Source organism: Crinia signifera, chromosome 7 (assembly GCF_055691185.1).
Source record: "Crinia signifera chromosome 7, ASM5569118v1, whole genome shotgun sequence".
Lineage (NCBI taxonomy): Eukaryota > Metazoa > Chordata > Amphibia > Anura > Myobatrachidae > Crinia > Crinia signifera.
This window is the reverse complement of record NC_139223.1, coordinates 41750084-41772696: the sequence shown is the minus strand read 5'-3', so window position 1 is coordinate 41772696 and position 22613 is coordinate 41750084. Positions and strand designations below refer to the sequence as shown.

At 47.4% G+C, this 22613-nt stretch overlaps 1 protein-coding gene across 2 annotated transcripts; it reads left to right on the top strand.

Annotated features, from left to right (window-relative positions):
• Positions 1–5336: 5336 nt before the first annotated feature.
• Positions 5337–20952, top strand: LOC146020082 (phosphatidylethanolamine-binding protein 4-like). Of its 2 annotated transcripts, none has more exons than XM_083152897.1 (2): positions 5337–6891; positions 20269–20952. In XM_083152897.1, exons 1-2 carry the CDS (start codon positions 6664–6666, stop codon positions 20848–20850), a joined length of 810 nt encoding a protein of 269 aa, XP_083009023.1. In that variant the 5' UTR covers positions 5337–6663; the 3' UTR covers positions 20851–20952. The 2 variants fall into 2 exon arrangements, with proteins under 2 accessions (XP_083009023.1, XP_083009024.1); XM_083152898.1 differs by lacking the exon at positions 5337–6891 and adding an exon at positions 11939–12163 and having other exon boundaries at positions 20310–20952.
• The last annotated feature ends 1661 nt before the right edge of the window (positions 20953–22613 follow it).

Sequence of the window (22613 nt, the reverse complement as noted above, 5' to 3'; positions counted from 1 at the left end):
TCCGTTCCTTTTTTGATTAAGCTATTGGTGGGTCTTGTAAAAGTATTCTGGTCTCATACCAGAGAGTTGTGCGGAAACATTTATGAATTTGTTGTTTGATGTCCGTTGGCAAGGCGTCTATATAACTCTCCCATACCTCAAAGAAGAATTTTGTTTGAGATTCCTTAGGTAATGTTGTTTCAGTCCATTCAACTTTAAATATTTGGAATAATTTTTCTTCGAACATAAGAAATGAGGGAGGTATGTTGGATATCCATTGTGGTACTATGCATTTTCTTGCTACCGCAGAAAGGTACAACAACATTTTTTGCATCCTACTGAAATTTTTGGGGTGGTTGGCAAATATCCGAAGATGGCCCATGCTGGTGTCAATAGTAGATAATTTACCAAATGATCTACCGAAAATTTTCTGACTGTCGTCCAAAATTTTTGAATAGCTGAACATTCCCATAAACAATGGTATAAATCTGTATCAGAGCCATTGCATTAAGGACACACCGAAGAGTTGGTTAGGCCCATTAAAGTGCAGCGATGGGGGGTACAATATTTAGAAAAGCATGTCTTTGTAGGACGTGGCTGATATTGTTTAGTGGAGTATAGCAGAGCTTTTAAGATAGTCTTTTCGTTTAGATTGGGGAAGTGTGACTGCCATTTAGTAATACCTGTTTGGAATTGGCCTGTATAGTAAGGTTCTCATAGTTTTTGGTAATAGTAAGTAATAGCTCTTCTGGAGTAACCTACGTTCAACAGAGCCTTAAAAAGGTGATTATCCCAGTCTGCTGTACTTATTGTAGATATGATAACACCTTATTGGTGTAGAGTTGAGCTTAGAGAAAAGCATAGGTGCCGATTTATGTTTTTGCTGGTGAGTGCTCAAGCCAAAAATATAGGGGAGTGGCTTCATGGGGAAGAGGCGTGACCACAAAATAATACCAATTTATATTACGGAGCAGACCAATATTCAAATTATAGCAGCAGAGTGCTAAATACATAAATTCCCCCACAGTGCAGGTACATAAATGCCCCCACAGTGCCAAATACATAAATGCCCCCACAGTGCAGGTACATAAATTCTCCCACGGTGCCAAATACATAAATGCCCCCACAGTGCAGGTACATAAATTCCCCCACAGTGCCAAATAAATAAATGCATTTATTCGCTGGCTGCTGTAATAAAAGCTCTGTTTTTATAAATGGCCAGCTATTATTTTGGGTCTAATAGAGCAACGTGCACTGGATTTACTGACCTTACTCACATGAGCCTTACAGAGTGACTGTCAGCTCATGGCCATGCAGGCACCCCAAGAAGAAACTAGAAGCTGAGAAACGAGAAGCTGGCAGAAGAGTCAGATGCCGGCGGTGGGTGGTCGCGCAGTGGAGGGAGAGGGAGGGGGTAGGTTGGCGCTGGCGCGCGGCGGCTGTGCGTGAGGTCACGTAAGAGTGCACGGGGTGTGGTGGGGACCGGGTTGCTATGCTTATTGGCGTGCAGGACGGAAGTGTGCTGTATAATATAGCGGGTATGAGTAGTATGAGCACGACTCAGGCCCCCGTGGGTGTTTATCAATTTCCACGGGTGCTCAAGCCCTTGAGCACCCACAGAATTGGCGCCTATGCTTGTATATACACACAAACAGTAGCAGCAGACTGTCATTACTCCAGCACTGACCAGACATGTTGTTTGTTGATTCAATCACAACCTCTCACCTACAATAGTGCATTTGTGAGAATGTGTTTCTGGTTTTAGTTCTATATTATAAAAAAATCTTAAAAACAGCTCAAATCACAGAATTTATTATTATTATCCTCAATTACATCCACAGTCCACAGTTACCATGGTGTGCAGTAAGAAAAGACAGAGCGAGGGCCGCATAGGCTGGAGGGAGATTAAGAGCCTGTGAATTTGTTGTCCACAAGCAATGTACAGCAGAAGCATCTGTGTAAAGCCCTATGGAAATAGTAGTGGAGTGGCAGTTAGTTCTGCCAATCAGGTAGCAGGGGGCGGCAGCCAGAGAGGGTTATATCAGTGATCAGAGACAGGAAGTGAGCCTCTTTGATTAGAGATGGGCAAAACGGTTCTTTGAGCGGACCCGGGTCGACCCGGGTCGGTCAGTGAAAAGATCTAGATCCTTTGGGCGGCTCTGCGGCTCTGTTTGTGTAAAAAAGACAGTTATTTATGGTTTGAGTTAGTGTACCATACCTACCAACATGACCCTTTCCAGGAGGGACACAATGCTCTGTTTCTGGACTACACTCTTAATGTTTGATTGTTATTACCTGTGTGGAAACACCTTTCTTACCCATTTACCTGTTTAGAACAGGTAATAGCAATCATTCGTTAAGAGGGAAGTCCAGAAACAGAGCAAAGTCGTAGGTCAGAGATGGGGAACCTTTGGCCCTCCAGCTGTTGTTGGACTACACATCCTAGCATGCCCTGCTACAATTTGCTATTTGGCCATGATAAAACTGTTGCAGGGAATGCTGGGATGTGTAGTCCAACAACAGCTGGGGCCAAAGGTTCTCTAACCCTGACCTAGGTGGTGCACTTAACATAGATTGTTCTCCGCAGTATTAGCCCGTAGAAACTATGGTTTTACACACAAGGGAAATTGACTAATAATTGAATAGCCCTGCGTGGTAAACACAGTAGATAATTGAATATTGAATACGTTGGGTTTGCCCCCTTATATATCTCAGGGTCCCTTCCTGTGGGGCTACCGGTCTCTGTACTACTACAATTAGCCTGTAGCCCCTCCCCTTGAATATCTCCCCAATAGGCCCTCAGCATTTCAGGCATACACGCCGCATGATACGGCAGTAGGGGGAGGTGGAGTCTGATATTCTGTGGCTCACTGTACAAATCAGGCCTCCCTCTTGAAGACCCCTTTTCATTGCCAGTTTCGGGAGGGAGGAGGGGGTCCCTATGATATAAAAATAAAAGTGTCTACTCACCCATTAAATACAACCATTTCCCTCATGCCTACCTATATACTTGTACAATGACAAATACAGGTAATAATCCTTTGTGAGGTGGTGTCCTGAGGTATTGATCATATTGGGGCAATTTATAAATTTTGAGGGACAGGGCTCCGAAAGGATCCCGTCCCTGCGAAGCCCTAACCTGGAAGCCGGGGGGTCAGATCCCCGCTGACCCCTCTCATCCGAGCCGGGCAGTGCGATGTGTAGGCATAGACTACAATGGGCTATCGCCATCTCAGAATGGCGGTAGCCCAGGGGTGCGAAGCCGGGCTGCCTGATGTTGATACATCGGGCAGCTTCGCATCCCCCATAGAAACCTATGGGGATGCGGCCGGCGGCGCTGAAAGGGGGATCACAGCAGGGATCGGAGATTCCTGTTGCGGTTCCCCGATGATACATTTAGGGGAAACGGGCTTACTAGAGTAGAAGATACCATGTCTCTGGTACATGTACAGCTGCTAGCCAGGGAGTACACGGAGGGTGTCAGAAGGAGAAGAGGAGCTTACAGCGGGATGCGGCTCGTTAAAGCGTTCTGTACATTGCACATTTTAGAGAAATGTAATGACATCATCTCCAAGCGCCAGGCCCGCTGTGATCCCCACCGGGACCACTGATCGCCATGCTGGGGACAGCCCAGCACCAAGGTAAGCTGCTGGGCTGCCCCCAGTCCCCGTGCACCCCTCCAGCCATCATCCTGGAGGTGAATGGATGCCTCACACCGGCATCCATTCACCTCCTCCGCTGCTGTCTGCTGAATATAGCAGACAGCAGCGCAGGCTGTCTGTGCCCCCCTGTCCAACCTGCGAATGCTGTGGTCCCCCATTGATGTAAATGGGAGCCGGGTCAGATGACCCAGTGTACCCATTTACACCGACTGCCCTCTACCCAGGTCATAGTCATGTTCTACCCAGGTCAGGACCTGGGGAAACGGTCGTTTGGTCGACTGAACTAGGTCGACATTAGGTCAACAACACTAGGTCGACATGCGGAAAGGTCGACATGGTTTTAGGTCGACATGGAACAAGGTCTAAGTGGTTAGTAGTAGTAGTATGTTTATTTATAAGGCGCCGCAAAGTGTCCGCAGCGCTGTACATAGCAAACAAAAAACAAATGACAAGGTAACATACAGTGTGTGTTGAAAAAGTCGACGTGGTTACAGGTCGACGTGGTTTTACGTCGACATGGAACAAGGTCTACATGGTTATAAGTCAACATGAGGAAGGTCAACAGGTCATAAGGTCGACATGGGGATTTTCACTGTTTTTTGAGCCAACATGTGCCGACAGGCGGTATTTCATGCCCTACCATCCACTAGGGCATGGAGTGAGATTATAATAGTGTGGCAAGCGAAGTGAGCCACTGTGCCCGAAGCATTGCGAGGGTGCGATTTCACTTCCAACTGTGTTGACATTCGGGTCAAAAAACAGCGAAAACCCCATGTCGACCTTATGACCTTTCAACCTTCCTCATGTCACCCTAACGTCCATGTCGACCTAAAACCACGTCGACCTTGTTCCATGTCGACCTCTTCCCATGTCGACATTTTCCCATGTCAACCTTTCTGCATGTCGACCTAGTGACTGTCTGATCAACGCTTGTCTGACGAACAATCCAGTTCCCAGGACCTGGGTAGAAGTCCCGTGTAAAGGGACACGGCGTGTCCCATTTACACTGCCGCTGACCGGGGTCTGACCCGCTGAAGACCCGGGGTTTTGTGGCGGTGTAAAAGGGGTATTAATTTTGCTCGTTGCCAAGGGAGACTAAGTTTGCTTATTGCCAAGGGGGATTACATTTGTTCATTGCCAAGGGGGACTAAATTTGCTCATTGCCAAGCCCCCCCCCCCCCCCCCCCCCAAATGAAAGTTAAAAGAAGGCCCCCTCCCCCTCCAAATTAAAGTTAAAAGTACTACACAGCCCAGCACACACAGATCTAGTAAAAAAAAAAAACATGTGCACTGCCTAACTAAAGTCTGTGTGTCTGTGAGAATGTGTGTTCATACTTCTACTCAACTTTCTATGATACTGTACTAGTAGAAGATGGTGAAGCAATCTTGCAATGCCTCTGCTGAGTCTGCTGTTGACCTCCTTCAGGGCTTCAAGAAGAATCTAGATCTGCACATGACACAGCAGCAGCAACAGCACAAGCAGCCTTGTTTTTCTATTCACTCAGTCTCCAATTAGAAGAAAATATCTCAGCTGCCAAAGGTGGCAGTGCTGAGCTCAAGCAATGCATTGTATTGTGTGCAATGTTAAACGAAACTGATCCGGATCACCATTTTGGGACCGGCAGCGCCCTCGTTCTTTAAAGGGAACCGTTCAAAAGAACCGGATCGTTCACGAACGACCCATCTCTATCTTTGATTCTGGATCAGTCTGGAAGCACAACAGCTAAATCTTGAAGCAGGATAAGTAACTTTTCAATTGCTCACATTCTCTCTCATTCCTCCTCATTCCTCCCTGTACAGCTGGCTTTTTCTGTCTGTGTACCTTAGCTGCTCCTGCTTGCACAGAATACCCTGTCCTGTATCACAGCCACATGTAGACAGTGTCAGGGCTGGGGATTTCCATGCTGGCAGTGGTGATACTACAGCACCACTTGCTGGTGCCCTGGTTACTAGGTTTTATTTCACTTGTGGCATTTAATATGGGGGTGTCTTTGAGGCACAATGCTTTCTGTCTGTGGGCTCCCTGCCTCACTTGGGAGGGTGCAGCCATGCCTGTTACAGTTAGCCACCATTTCTGCCCTCCCTGTTAGCTAAAACAGTGGTGAGAGCTGCTCAATGAAACTAGTAATGCCCCCCAGGTGCTGCAAGGGAGGGGGATTTAACCCCCAGCACACCAAAGGGCATTAGTAATAAGATATGAAAAACCAACATAACGGAGGGATTTAGAGATCTTAGTTACAAATATTTTGCAGAAGATATGATAAGCTTCCAGGCCTCGTCACGGCTTCTCTGATGCCGGAATTCCTACACTGGATATAATTGTCTTACTGTAAGGCTACATGATAACAGCACTTATATCTGCAATATATCTGAGTTGAGAGCCAGCCTATCAGGAGTTACCCCTAAATCCTCCTTGTGGCACTACAGGAACCAGCATGCCCTCCAGGGCTCACTCCATGTGGCCTCTCTGCCTACTGGCATAGCCGGGTCCCAGTCTGAGCAGCCTTGCTTACAGGGTCTTATGCCTCTTAATTTTACCAGTAATGTTTTTGTTGCTGGTGGGTCACCAGTTGGCAGAATACATGGTTGTTTACCTCACCTCTGACCGCTGGGCACCTAGTTGTTTATACTGGCTTTCCATAGTTTGGTTTCCGGGCTTTTCCATTGCAGCAGGCTGCATATCAGAAATACGCCCCTGTACGTACCTGTGTGGGCTGGCACATCCCCGCTGCAGTCCCTCGTTTGGTAGTCTGGCGCATTCTCAAGCTTTTCTGGGCTAGTTTCCCTTCAGCTGGGGTCTCTACACATTCCCCTAGTTTCCTAATGTGCCCCCCCGCCCTGAGGGCCGTGGGTCAGTCGAGGTGACATCCCACCATGTTCTTTCCCAGGGTCTTTAGCGCTGTGATGTCTCATGCCTGTGTTTTTCTTTCGAGGTCACAGTTGGTGCAGATCGTATTTCCTCTGCGGCTAATCCATCACCACTGGACTTGGTGCCGTGTCGGAGGCTGCAGTTACCCGGGTGATGTCAGCAGTCAAACAAGGGGCGGAGTCCGCAGATGCTCCACAGAGTCCACACCACGGCAGCTGCGAGCACTCCCCAAAGCGGCCATGTCAAGCAGGGGGATATCCCCGGCGGCTGAGGGTACCGGCCTCGCAGAGCGTGGATCCGGCATGCCGGCTCCTTTACCTTCAGCCGAATCAGAAATCCCGGCTACGTCTGCTGACGAGCACGGAGGCTCCTCCATCGATGGTGAGAACACTGAATTTTCTGTGTGTGCAGCATCCCCTTTACACTCTTCCGCTAGCAGCGGGGAATTTGGGTCCCCCTAGCGCCCGCACGAATTTGCTAGGTTGGTGGCGCGCGCTGTAGCTCAGCAGGTTGGGGGTCCAAGTGCTCCCAGAGTGGGAAGGCCCCATCAGGTTAAGGGAGGTCAAAATACATAATTAGAAGGGGACAGTTTTTTGTAGACCTTTTCACACTAACCACATATGCGGGAAAAGACTTTGCAAGGCCAGACGGTCCTCAGCCAAGGGTGAGTTCGCTTGCCAGGGTTTTAGCAATTGGCTTAAAGGGGGTTGCCTGTTACTAGCCTCGTGTTACCTCAGCACCAGGCCCGATGAAGTCGTGAACATACTACGTTACTTGTTCCCGGTTAACGTCATGTTCATAATGACAAGGACAGCGCATGGCGTGATGACTATGTAAAGTGTTGTCATACTCACGAGGGGTCCAAACCCATATTAAAGGGTGCAAACACGTTGACATTCAGCTGAGATCATAGGTAGGGGCCTGCCTTCGGTGTAGCCTCTAGGCTAGAAGCCCTTTACAAGGGGGAAACACGGGGTGAGATCCGGCAGCAAAGAGAAGCGCTTTGCCTTTCATGACGGCAAGTGTGACCAAGGGGCAAAATGTAGTTTATGTGGGGCAGGTCACCCCAAAATTTTTTATAGACCTGCCGCAAGCAATGCAGATCAGGGCGGGGTCGGCACTGGCAGCCCGAGGTGACGAGACAAAGGGTGCTGGCGGGAATCTAATGGGGCAGAATGGCGGGGCCTTTCCCAGTCTGACCTGCTGATTGGGATTTGTTTCTCCCATCTGGGGGTGGTCCCTAAGAAAACCACGGGCAAATATAGACTGATTCAGCACCTTTCTTAACCCCACGGGGCGTCCATCAATGACGCCATCCCCGAGCAACATTGTAGCGTCCACTACCAATTTGTTCAATGAGGTTCTAGGCATGGTCCGGGGCTTTGGCAGTGGGGCCCTAGTGGCTAAATCGGACATAGAGTCGGCTTTCAGGCTCCTCCCCCTACACCCAGAGTCCTTCAGGTTCATGGGTTTCCATTGAGACGGGGGTATATTTATTGACAAGTGTTTGCCCATGGGATGCGCGGTATCCTGCTCCTACTTTGAGAAATTCAGTTCCTTTCTGCACTCGTACATTCATGACGTCACAGGCTGTAGTGGCGTGGCGCATTATTTGGATGATTTTCTCTTTGTGGGGCCAGGCGGGTAGGGCACGTGTGCAAACATCCTGGCATCCGCCATCAATGTCCCGGCGTCTTTAGGGGTCCCCATTGCCGCAGATAAGACGGAGGGCCCTGCCACGGTTCTGTCTTATCTGGGCATTGAGATAGACACTGCAGCAGGTTGCTGCCGGCTCCCTGAGGACAAGGTTTGCAAGCTGCAGGCTCTCATTACTGAATGCAGGGAAAAGAAGAGAGTCAGGTTGCAGCTCATACAATCTTTACTGGGCTCTTTCAATTTTGCATGTCGCATTATCCCGATGGGTAGGGCGTTTTGCCATAAGCTAGAAAGGTCCACGGCGGGTGTTAGGCACCCTCATCACACCGTCAGACTATGTGGGGAGATGCGGGGCGACCTTTTAGTTTGGTCAGTTTTTCTCGAGCAGTTCAATAGGGAGCTCATCTGGCCTTCTGACCCCGCCTCCAACGTTGAACTGCAGCTGTTCACTGACGCGGCGGGATCCACGGGTTTCAGGGCGTACTTCCATGGGGAGTGGTGCGCCTCGAAGTGGCCTTAGTCGTGGGTTGATCGTGGTTTCACGGTCAACCTGCTGCTTCTTGAGCTTTTCCCGATTTATAGTTTCTGCAGAGCTGAAAAAGGTGCTCCCAGCTAGCTAACCAGAACATAGTGTTCTGGTGTGATAACCTTGGGGTGGTGCATGCCATTAATAATCAGAGGGCGGCTTCCCCGGAGGCTTTGCGTCTGCTACGGCACTTAGTTCTGCGCTGCTTACGGCATAACATACAGTTCAGGGCCAGGCATGTCCCGGGGGTGGATAACAACATAGCGGATGCCCTTTCGAGGTTTAAGTTTGCGAGGTTTCGCGAGTTGGCCCCCGAGGCTTCGCCACTTGGGCTTAATTGTCCCCCCTTTTGTGTGGCAGGTCATAGAGCCGGCATGACAGACCTGGCTCTTCTGTCCTTGGCCCCTTCCACTCGAACTTATGGGGCCGCATGGCAGGACTGGGTGGAGTTTCAGGGCTCCCCCGAGGCTAGCGGTGAGTCGGTCGAGGACCGGGTACTCGCTTTTGTTTGGGGTCACCATAGGCGGGGCAGGTCAAAGTCGGCTATGGCGGCGGCGTTGGCAGGCATCGCTTTCTATTCGCGCTTACGCGGCGATCCCGACCCCACGAGGTCTTTTGTATTGTCCAAAGCCATGAAGGGTTGGACACGGGTGCGTCCAGTTCCCCCGGATTCACGCAAACCCATAGACATGAGTATGCTGAGGGACCTGGGGGGTTGTTTGGCTAAGGTTGCTGAGAGCGAATACGGAGTTGCACTGTTTAAGGTTGCATTTACATTTGCGTTTCATGGCGCTTTTCGCATCAGCGAGCTGGTGGCAGCCAGCAAACTCTCCCGCACTGGCATCCTAGGGGAGGATGTAGTATTCCGTGAAGGACAAGTGCTATGCGAGATTAAGCGGTCCAAAATGTATCAGATGGGCAGGGGCCACTGGGTTACCCTTACTGCACAGGCTGAAGCGGCCGTGTGTCCGGTTTCCTTAGCTAAGGAATATAGCTCCCGCAGACCAGAGGCCGCCTTGCAGTTTTTGGCGCGCGTTGATGGGCTACCGCTGACCCGATTCCAGTTTGCGGCTGTGTTTCGGCAAGGTTTGGTAGAATTGGGTCTGCAGGAGCAGGATTTCGGAACGCATTCGTTTCGAATTGGGGCTGCTACTTGCGCAGCAGCGGCAGGACTTTCACCTTCTGCCATTCAGGCAGTTGGCAGGTGGAAATCCTCCGCTTATAAGAGTTATGTAAGAATAGATAAGTTAGATAAGTTGTAGTTCAAGCGCCTGTTGCGCCGGCTCAAAAACGATTGTTTACAATCGGTTCTGGAATGACTAGCGTTCCGGAATCGACGGTGTGAAGGGAATTTTTTACTTTTTCCTTCATTGTGGACTAATTCAATTGGCTGTCCCCTAAAGTTCACAGAAGGTTTTTTAAGTTTTTCACCTTCACTTGGGCCGTAGTATGCATTTTGTTGTGTTAAAGTATATCATGATGTTAACCACTAGGTTTTCTCTTTTGCAGCCCCTCCCCCTTCCGATATGGCTCTGGGTAGGGTCTTGTTTGTAGGGCACTCTTTTATTTTTGGGTGCTAGGCACCCACTAGCCTCCAGTGCTCCTGTTCTGGAGAAGGCACTCGCTGTTAGCTGGTTTGGAGTCATGGGTCTCCTTTGGGATAGTCTATGGGAGCTGTTATCCGCCAAAGCCCGTAAGTGGGGCCGCCCCGATGTTCTGGTGATTCATTTAGGTGGCAATGACCTGGTCAAGAGGACGGGCATTGAGCACACCATCAAGATTAAGACAGACTTTTTGCGTCTGGTGGACCTCTGGCCCGGTGTGAGGATTGTGTGGTCCGACATAATTCCCCGCATTAACTGGCGGGGTTGCCGGAATGTGTCAGCAATCGAGAGGGCCATGAGGAAGTTAAACCATGCAGTGTCTAGGCATGTTGTGGCTCGGGGCGGCAAGGCGGTTAGACATCCTACTATTGTTAAGGACTCTGTGGGTTTGTACAGGCCAGATGGCGTACATCTTCCTGACTCAGGCATGGAAGGTTTTTGGAGGAAATTTTCTCTAGTTTAGGTTAATTTAGCGTAGGTTGTTATTTGTTTGGTATGGCGGGGCCTGGTTACGCGTGGTGACCCTGCGGGGTCTTTGTAACACAGGCTGTGGCGAGAAGGCGCTCTCGACCAGCAAGCAGGTGGGGTGTCAGGTGGTCTCTGTGCGGTATTGCCCCCCCTTTGCCAAGAAGGCGGGCGAGTCCCCAGTTCCGGCTGGGGGCGTTGGCCTTCATGGAAGGTCCACGTCATGCAATAGAAGGGGGCGGTATGTCCGTCACAGCGCAGGCTGTACCCACAAGAAGGGGTGTGGCCATTGGCGGGCGCTGAGGTCGCTACCATGGCAACACCCGCATTTATGGTGCTGGTCTCAAGCGCTTTCTTTGCCATCCCTTATACAAATAGGGGTCATACCACTTAAATAAACAACTATGACCTTTTTAACCTTACGCAGTTGGTGTCAGTGTCGTTATTTTTAGATAAGGTGTTTGTGTCATTTATTTCTAGGCATAAGAGTTAAGTAATGGTACGAGTTAACAACAACATAATTCAATAGGCGCCTTAAGAAAATAAAAATGAAAAAATGTTCTGTTTTTAATTTTGAACAGTGGACCCTGTGCATACACACTACGCAGCCAGAAGCTACTGTATAAGGTGACACAATGAAGCAACACACTTACACACACAAACGGACTAGTAGACCTGCATTCTGGGCCAATGCTAAAAACCACAATGGCACATTAAGAATACCCCCTGTATTAATTTGAAAAGGTTTCCTTTATAGGGCCCAGGTTTTTGGTCCCCACAACATGACCGTGTTATCAGATTCCAGTCCCCACAATGTGATCAGGGCCGCCGAGAGGCAGGGGGGGCGGGTACATTTTACCTAGGCCCGGGCCTGCCAGGGGGGCCCGGGTCCAGACACACACTTTAAAAAAAAATATTTATTGGGCTGCGGGTGCATCGGGATGACAAGGACCTGTCCACCCGCCCGCCCATGTGTCCGGAGACCCGCCCGCCCATGTGTCCGGCCACCCGCCCGTCAGCTGCGGCTGCCCCAGCCTTCCCCTGTCTGTCTGTCCCCTGCACACAGAGAGACAGACTCTAGAAGTCATAGTTCACCTCCAGCGTCTGACAGGAAGCACAGCTCTGCACTTCCTGGTAACGCTGCAGAGCTGTGCTCCCTGTCAAAGACGCTGGAAGTGAAAAATTACTTCTAGCGTCTGTCTCTCTGTGCGCAGGGGAAAGCAGGGTACAGCAGGGGCAGCTGATGGGCGGGTGGCAGGACACACGGGTACATATTAACCCCTTGGCAACGAGCTAGAACCCCTGGCAACGGAAATCCCCCTTGGCAACGAGCATTAACCCCTGGCAAAAAATATTAACCCCTTGGCAATGTGAAATCTATCATGCTTAGGTATCTACTCTGGTAAGTATTTCTCTCTTTTTTTCCTTTCACAGGTACAACAATTTAACAATGGTATAATGTTCACCAATGAAAAGCAGTAGTACAATAAATAAGGTTTTATTTTGCTGGAACACTGCTTCTCTTCAGCTAGGAATTTAAGGTTAAGCATGTAAGCAATTAAATAATAATGCACAATATCAGGGTCTGATTGAATGTGACAACAATTTGATTTCGACAACAATACAATACAATCTATATATTTTACATCCCTAGTAACAACCTTACTCAAGGCTACTTAATGCATTAAGTATTAGTCAAGCTGCAGCTATAAACACTATTAGCAATTGCTTATTATTCCTCTTTCCTTTTAGGTTAGGCCCACCTCCAGGTCCCTGTAGAAGTCTTTCTAGACTCTCTTGACTCAATTAAAGGTGAGAGAAAGTCAATAGCAACAGGAAATGTTCTATGTGGCTTTAGGAATATAGTTAAGAAATCCAGAGATGTTTTACACAAAGTAGAAATGTTTTACTAGATTTTCCAGAACTCTGGAGCAGCTCTATTCAAGTTTTCAGTCCCTTTTTATAATCCACTAAGCAGAGTTATTAACAGGTAAATTCTACGCTGTTGTGTTATGGTTCAATTACTTTTAATGGATGAAGGATATCTTTGCTAGCCAATGAAGGGTTAAAGCTTTCCAGTATACATGCAGGTCAGGCTCCCTGTGCTTTCCTCTGTACTTCCCTGAAGCTGACTGCGTGCATGCATAGGCGTGCGCAGCCCATTTTCTTAGGGGGTGCACCATTGGAGGGGTGTGTCTATCACCGCCTACTGGGTGTGTCCATCAACGCATCAATGCAAACTTAATAGAAGGTGACTTATTTATATCTATTCCATTCAGAATAAATCATCCCCCTCCACCACCACACACACATATCAGAAACAGGGACAGTGCGCGCCTTAGGCACACTGCAAACATTTCCACTGTAATGCCCATGAAACATAATTCCACACACTGTAATGCCCATTACACATAATGCTAGGCATATTAATGCCCATCATACATACAGTGATGCCCATTCCACATAATGCCACATACCATAATGCCCATAACACAATATGCCAGGGCTTGACAATTTAAAAAAAATATGTATAGCTGGTACAGTGCGTACCAAAGACATGCGCCGAAATTTACACCGCAATGCCTCACACTGTGATGCCCATTAAACGTTGCACCACACACTGATGCCCATTACACCTCACACCGTGATGCCCATTACACATTATGCAACACACTGTAATGCCCATTACATATTATGCCAAACACTGATGCCAATTACACATTATGCCACACTGTGATGCAGATTATACATTGCGCCTCACATGTGATGCCCATTACGCATTATGCCATATACTGTGATGCCCATTTCACACTATGCCACACAAATAATGCCTATTACATATAATGCCTCCAGTAATTACCCTGACACATAATTCCCCATAAGTGCCCCTTACAGATTTCACATATTAGTGCAGAAGATGAGAGAAGAGGGAAGAAGGGCGCTCATCGTCACAGCCCTGTGTGGTGCGTGCTCAGCTCCTGTGCTGCTGAGCGGCTCATACCAGCGCTGACAGACATTTGATATATGGTGCTGGAGAGCTTGCGGTCAGACAGCCAATTGCTAACTCTGGCTGGCGATTCTTGAGCTCTGACAGGCTGGTAGACAGACGCCATATTTCAAATGTTTGTCAGTGCCAGTGTGCAGCTCAGTGGGCATGGAGCTGAGCAGGCACCAGACAGGGCCATGGCGATGGGCGTGTTGGGTGAAGAGTAGCCAAGCACTCCTTCCCAGGACCCAGCGTTCTAGGCTGTATCCTGCTCAGACTGTTGATTTATCAGGCACCTTACTAGTTTTATTAGAATACAACAACCACCTCCTTGTGGTTCTGTTATTAAAATTTTGGCAGCCCACCCACCCCCACCCCATAGATAACTTAGTTCTTCTGATATTACTGTGCCCCCCTTCCAACCCGTTCCCCCCTCCCCTTAAATTAGTTTATTGTACCTACATTATTGCACTGGTTTAGACTTGCTGCTTCTGGCATCACTGTCATATATGAGGCTCCTCATACTGCTCAGATGATCACTCGTGCCTGAGGGTGAGGGCTGAGCGCAGTGTCTTGTCTTCTGGCCCGCCCCCAATCAGCCTCACGATTGGCTGCCAGCCGGATACTATGGCGACTGAGAGGAGGAACTGCCACTTGTCTGTCAGTGTCCTCTTTGTTTTTCAGCATCGAGCAGCGCGCGCCGCGCAAACTGTAAACCGTGCGGTAACTGCACCATAAACGATAGTTAGTTCTGCCTGTGGCGGCCGCCAGCCACAGCACTAGTCAGCAGCCGTCCCGGCCGAGCTGCATCTTCAATGCTGCTGCCGGAAGCTGCTGCAATCGTTCTGTGCGGTGATCGTTCTGTGCGGTGGGGGTGCCAGTCATTAGGAGGTGCCTGTGCACCCCTGGCACCCCCCGTGCGCACGCCTATGCGTGCATGTAATTTAATAAGAATATAATAAGCTGTAAGGTGTCTAGCCAAGGAGAGCCTGTATTTTATTGCATAGTATCGGTGATCTAGTCTCGGATCATACACTTTCTGAGGTAGTTGTCCTTTCTAATAGTACAGGCTAATTCTCTAACTTCAGCCTCCTTACAGCACTGTAGTCACAGCTTTCTGCTTGACAAATTCACTGCTGGCTATATCGTGCACCAACTTATGGCGTTTGCTGGGTAGTGTAACAGGGCACTTATTATATGCTGTTCTTTGCCCTGCGTAATCTGATACTTCGCTCAGAGCTGTTCTATCAGTGTATATTCAGGTCTTTAATGCAGAATAGCAATATTATATGACTTCTCCGTAGTATAGGTAAAGTATCTGAGGAGATTAACACTGGAAATAAAGTCTATTTTCAACAGCTCCATTTTCATTAATACTTATGCATAAGTGGCAATTGCGGTGAAAAAGTCTTTACTTCAGACTATGGTTGAAAGCTGTTTGGCCGCTGTATCAGCTGAACCTTATTAGATAGGATACAGTTCATTCCCGGGCTTTCTTCTTAAATATTTCAGCTTTCGGTATTGATAACCCAGCTGCTCTGTTACTATATAGGGAATGGCCACCCCTCCTTGTCCTTCACAGGTTACACGGGGCTGGACTCACCACACCTCCATTTACTTTTCCAGCAGGGCTGGCGTCATGGCCCAGCTGTAGCTCTGTTCTAGGTCAGTCAGCGTTTCTATAGAGGCCACTGGAACTGGCTCCTAATTGTGTGGGCTGGTCCAGGGCTGCACTATACTGCTTTGGGCGCTGGCTCCGTACTCACCACACCCCTCTCTCCTTTTGGACTGCTGCCGGCCTTAACTCTTACTCACTGCCCCTCTCCACAGAGACTCTCCATCTTCCCCTCACAGACTGCACACCCCAACAGTTGCTCCCTCCCAACTGTCATCCCCTGACCCTCGTCATGTGACCAACTCCTGACCTCTTAAACAGTTGCAGAGACTGCTGGGAATTGTTCATCACTCAGACAATGTCCTCTGTGGGGATAGCATATATTTTCACAACACAACTTTCAGTATCTTATATTAAGGATAAATAGTATGGCATGGGATGCGGTCATTTGGTCTACTGCATTATGGTCGACAGTCATTAGGTCGAATCCATTAGGTCGACATGCTAAAAGGTCGACATGACTCTAGGTCGACATGGGAAAAGGTCGACATGATTCTAGTTCGAAAGGTCATTAGTTCGACAGGTCATTAGTTCGACAAGGTCATTAGTTCGACATTGTCTATGTCGACATTCACAAGGTCGACATGGAGTTTTTCACTGTTTTTTGAGCCAACATGTGCCGACAGGCGGTATTTCATGCCCTACCATCCACTAGGGCGTGGTGGGAGAATAAAATAGTGTGCCGAGCGTAGCGAGGCACCGTGCCCGACGCATCGCGAGCGCAGCGAGCGATGCGAGGGGATGCAGTGCACTTTAAACTGTGTCCATGTCGACTGTGTTGACATTCAGGTAAAAAAACTGTGAAAAACCCCATGTCGACCTTGTGAATGTCGACATAGACAATGTCGAACTAATGACCTTGTCGAACTAATGACCTGTCGAACTAATGACCTTTCGACCTAGAATCATGTCGACCTTTTCCCATGTCGACCTAGAGTCATGTCGACCTTTTAGCATGTCGACCTAATGGATTCGACCTAATGACTTTCGACCATAATGCAATAGACCAAATGATCCCAACCCTGATATATGCCCAAAAATCACTGCATGCACATATATATGTGTTTATCACAGCAACATCCAATAACCCCTGGCAATGGACAATAAACCCCCCTTGGCAATGAGCATTAACCCCTGGGAACAAATATAAACCCGTTGGCAACAAGCAAAAACCCCTGGTAATGCATATTCATCCCTTGGCAACGAGCAAGAACCCCTGGCAACGCACATTAACCCCCCCTTGGCAACGAGCAAGAACCCCTGGCAACGCACATTAACCCCCCCTTGGCAATGAGCAAGAACCCCTGGCAACGGATATTAACCCCCCCTTGGCAACGGACATTAACCACCTTGGCAACGGACATTAACCCCCTTGGCAATGGACATTAACCCCCTTGGCAACAAGCCGGTAATTTATAATTTATTAGAAGCCTTACTGTGGGGGGCAATGTGTGGCATAGTCAGTGTGTATTGACTTTTGTGTGACATCCCATTTTTTTGGGACGGTCCTGCGGGAATTAGACACTGCATGCGTCTAATTAGGCAGGCAGGGAGGCTGAGGGCATGGCCAGCAGTTCACACAGCACTGGCCATGCCCTCACAGAGACAAAATGGCGCCCAAAAATTTTGGCGCGTGCCTCTGGCACGCAAATATATTCCTTTCTTCACTGCGAAAGTTGAGAGGTATGCATTAGGTGTGAGGGGCATTGCAATGTGTGGCATAATGTGTCAGGGGCATTACAGTGTGCAGCATAGTATCATAGGCATTGTGGTGAGCTGCATCATGTTTCAGAGAAATGGCGGTGTGTGGCATAATGTATTGCTCGCTCAGACACTGCCCGGCTGTTCCCGACCCGGCGTGAAGCCTGCGCAGCGTGTCTCGATCATAGGTCACACTGCGCAGGCTGCAGCGCTGACCACCAGCGCCGGAACCTGCTTGCCGCCGGGCCTCCCACATCATACCCGACGCCGGAACCTGCTCGCCACCGGGACTCCAACGTCGCTTATGTCTACCAGACGCCTGCCTATGCACTGCGGACGCCTGCCTCCCTCCGCAGCTCAGAAAAAGTAAGTGTGGGGGCACAGCTCGCCACTCCAGGGGGGCCCCGTGACACTGTTGTACCGGGTCCAGGATTTCTCTTGGCAGCCCTGAATGTGATAATTAGCAGAAAACACACACAGGGGTGGACCCGGCGCATACACACTGGCCTCACCTCTGGTGCAATAGCCTATAAATGCGGCTCAAAGTATACACTGGAACATTAGAGTACTTTTTTTGTTTGTGATAGCTTCTCTGTATATCTCCATGGTTATTCCCACTTTCAATGATAACTCATACTTGCCTACTTTTGAAAACTAGTTTCAGTGAGATTCCAAGTGCTAGTAAAATGTGCTGTTGAGGGGTGGGGGGGGGGGTAGCGTAGTCAGTCAGCGTTACGCAGTTAACATAGTCAGACAGCGCTTATTACATTGTGTGGGAACCATTGACCATTTCACCTGCCTGACATGACAGGTGTGAATGTGTTCCTGGAACACCCCCACTATCCACGCCAGCCCGAAGCGTGGAGTGTGTAGCGAGCCCCACGAAGGGATGCGGTATGCGTCCTCCTGACCTGTTCATACCACCACTATCCATGTCGGCGTAGAGTTGAATGCATAAAGCACAGCGAGCGAAGCGAGCCACCGAGCCTGAAGCGTGGCGATCGCAGCGAGCCCCGCGAGGGGCGCGGAATACACGTCAAGTAATCCGCATACACCGCCCCCTAAACTGGGCAGCATCTCCCTGAAGCAGAGACGGGCAGGGAGATGTTCCCCAGCCCCCGTGATACTGGGACGCGCGGGAATCTGAAATTTGGTATGGCATTGTTTGAAAGATGGTAGTGCAGGACAGTAATACCAACTTTGCTCAGCACCGCCACCTTGTCTTTAAACACTGGCACTTATTGAGCCGGACTCATTCAATACATTCAGAAATGCGGTAAAAATCCTGAAACCAGGGTTTTAAACCATATTTTTTCTTTAGTGAATCCCGCTCATAAAGAGTTATTAGCATATTGTACAGTATCTGCAGCTCTATTAAGGATAACAGAAGCACGATTACCAATGTAGTTTCAAAAAAAGTCTCAAAGCACAGAACAATAGTTGTAAACAAGAGACTTGTTAACAAGTATGTTTCAGTGTGTGTGTGTGCGCGCGCGCATGTGTGCGCGTGTGCGTGTGTCACACCTTCCGGACCCTTGAGGAAGGTGTACCATTATACACACACACACACACACACACACACTCAATAGGGCATTGGGCTGCAGCTCAATATTATGCCTTTTTGGACTTGACCACTGAAACAGCAGCTGTCGGGTTCCTATAGCACGGGCTGGAGCAGATGAGTTTGTTTGTTTGAATGGTACTTATATGTTAGTTAGGCGCCCAATTAGCATACGTATGCTAACTTAGGCAAATCGCATCGCATGGGCTATTTTAAGGGGCATGCGATGCTATGCGATTTTCCTACATAATTTATTCACTGCTCTTTTAGCCCTGGGGGATCGCATCAAATCGCATCGAACCTCCCGCAAAATCGCATGCGATTTTATAGGGTGTGTGATGCCATTACATTAGGTATACAATAATATGATTGTATGTCCAAAAAATAGCTTTTACGCACCCCCCTACTATCCACGCCACCCCGAAGCATGGCGAGTGCAGCGGAAGGCATCCTCCGAACTTTTCATACCCCCACTATCCACGTCAGTGTGGAGTCAACTTTCTATAGTGTGGCGAGCGCAGCAAGCCACCGACCCAGAAGCGTGGCGAGCGAACGCGGATTACTTTGCCACACTTCGGGCTCGGTGGCTTGCTGCGCTCGCTACACAAAATCAACTCCACGCCGACGTGGATAGAGGGGGTATGAAAAGGTTGGAGGACGCAGGGCGAGCGTAGCGTATACCTAATGTAATGGCATTGCACACCCTATAAAATCGCATGCAATCGCATGCGATTTTGCGTCAGGTGCGATGCGATACCTTGGGGGCACACAGAGATGTGAATAAATTACATTAAAAATCCCATCGCATTGCACATCACATGACACTAAAATGGCCCATGCGATGCGATGCGATTTCCCTACGCAGAATAGCCCACTAAGCAAATAGCTCAGTGGGCACCCAACTAACATATAAGTACCGTTTGAATTATTCAATGCCACTAACTGGTCCTACTTACTGTATAAATACATACATGTGATGGCGATACAAGCATCAGTCATGATAGAGTCTTGCAGTTTTAAATGTGCTGACAAAATGCAGTTCCAGTAGTTTGTGTAAGTAATAACATTACACTTAAAAATACCATAAATGCACAATCAATCATTGACTCTACCATTAAAGTTAAGAGACAGTCCTGAATTGCAGTGAGCTAATAAGGTGTAAACCATAACATTTGGAATGTGACCACTGCCCATGGAGTGTGGTTGGGTGAAATAATTGTAGAAATGTCAATATCATCCAAATACTATATTTGAAAAAGTCAGATTGTACTTAAATTGTAAGGACATTACTATTCTGTAAACAATTTTTTATTTTTTTTTTTAGCAAAAGTGTGATTAACAAACAACAGTAAGCTCAGGGAAATCACAGAGCTAACTGAAGCTTCATTCAAATTTGAGTAATTATGACATCACAGAATGACAGAGCTAACTGAAGCTTCATTCAAATTTGAGTAATTATGACATCACAGATATAGAATCATAGAACTCGGGCAAAGCATAAGAGTTTGCAGACAAGCACTGGCCAGAACGCATAGTGGTGACTTCTTGACAAGACTTGCTAATATGTCAAGGTTATTATTTCAGGTTGGATTCCTGCTTTCATTCTTATCCATCACTTCTTGTAGGCCTATTTCATGTGACTTTGAGCCTATCCTTGGAGATGACACCAGTTTCTGCAGTACTGATCTTCATGTTATATACCCCGAGATGGGTGATGCCTCCTGTATTTATATACCAAAATGTAATGGATATCATAGTGGCTTGACACAAAATTGGGGACCTCCTTTGATCAAATATGACAACGCCAAGCCAGAAATGATGTATACATTGATTATGGTGGATCCAGACGTTCCAAACAGACTCAAGCCAATATACAGATTCTGGAGACACTGGCTCGTCACTGATATACCAGGTGATGTTCTCCTCAGAGGCGAAGACGTAACTGGAAATGTCTTATCATCTTACCATCGACCAAATGTACCAACACAAACAGGATTTCACAGATACCAGTTCCTGCTCTACGTGCAAAATCCAGGATATTCTCCCGTTCTCCTATCGGGCGAGGAGCCTCGTGCAAGTTGGGATGTTACCGAATTTGTCCAACGGTCTGCCTTAGGTGATCCTGTAGCCACCACTCAATTCATGGTCATTCACCCGCTCCAGTAGGATTCCATAACTGTGCGGTTTTAAACTGAAGCAAGAAACAGATTCAAATGTTTGGAAGGCTGTTAATGATAAAACATCTAAAGGGTAGATGTATGAAGCAGTGATAAGGGAGGAGAAGTGATAAAGTGCCTGGTACTTTATCACCAGACAATCGGCTTCTAACTATCCCTTTTTAAACCTAGTCTGTACAGGACTGGGTGTAAAAAGGGTTAGTTAGAAGCCGATTGTATGGTGATAAAGTACCAGACACTTTATCACTTCTCCTCCCTTATCACTGCTTCATATATCTACCCCCTAATGAATTAATGAAAAGAATTTTCCAAATTGTTTTTATTGCAAAATATAAGCATTACAATGTGAAATGTCATTAATAACAATATGTATTGCAAACATTTTCTATATTTCCTATTTATCAGAAATATTACTGATATGTCTATGGATTAGAAAATCAAACAGCAAAGATTATGTATATATGTCAACTGTATACATTAATATTAAAACATTTGAACACATGAAGAAATTATTTCAAAAGAATATACAATATTCTATTCAATGCAAATTTCAATAAATGAGATCTATAATTGAGCTCCTGGCGTAACTGATTGTTTTTTCTTGGGTTAAAAGAATTGTATTTGTCAATTATTGATGTTATCATCTTATTATTATTAATCAGATGAATAAAAGATAATTAGTGTCAAATAAGTGTAAAAACAGGTTGAAAGGGGAGTTTATGGTGGGAGGGGGAGAGAAAAAGAGGGGGGGAGGGGGAAGGGAAAAGCCATGCGTGTCCAAGCCATCCGTTCCTTTTTTGATTAAGCTATTGGTGGGTCTTGTAAAAGTATTCTCATAGTAGTCTCATACCAGAGAGTTGTGCGGAAACATTTATGAATTTGTTGTTTGATGTCCGTTGGCAAGGCGTCTATATAACTCTCCCATACCTCAAAGAAGAATTTTGTTTGAGATTCCTTAGGTAAATGTTGTTTCAGTCCATTCAACTTTAAATATTTGGAATCATTTTTCTTGGAACATAAGAAATGAGGGAGGTATGTTGGATATCCATTGTGGTAATATGCATTTTCTTGCTACCGCAGAAAGGTACAACAACATGTTTTGCATCCAACTGAAATTTTTGGGGTGGTTGGCAAATATCCCAAGATGGCCCATGCTGGTGTCAATAGTAGATAATTTACCAAATGATCTACCGAAAATTTTCTGACTGTCGTCCAAAATTTTTGAATAGCTGAACATTCCCATAAACAATGGTATAAATCTGCATCAGAGCCATTGCCTTAAGGACACACCGAAGAGTTGGTTAGGCCCATTAAAGTGCAGCGATGGGGGGTACAATATTTAGAAAAGCATGTCTTTGTAGGACGTGGCTGATATTGTTTAGTGGAGTATAGCAGAGCTTTTCAGATAGTCTTTTCGTTTAGATTGGGGAAGCGTGACTGCCATTTAGTAATACCTGTTTGGAATTGGCCTGTATAGTAAGGTTCTCATAATTTTTGGTAATAGTAAGTAATAGCTCTTCTGGAGTAACCTACGTTCAACAGAGCCTTAAAAAGGTGATTATCCCAGTCTGCTGTACTTATTGTAGATAGGATAACACTTTATTGGTGTAGAGTTGAGCTTAGAGAAAAGCCAGATTACATGGTGGTAAAAAATCATAATGGGATTTTGCCTGTATGTAATACCCCATTCACACCAGCATAATTTCCGCGGGAACAACCCGCGACCAGCGCTGGTGTGAAAAAATGCCGGGA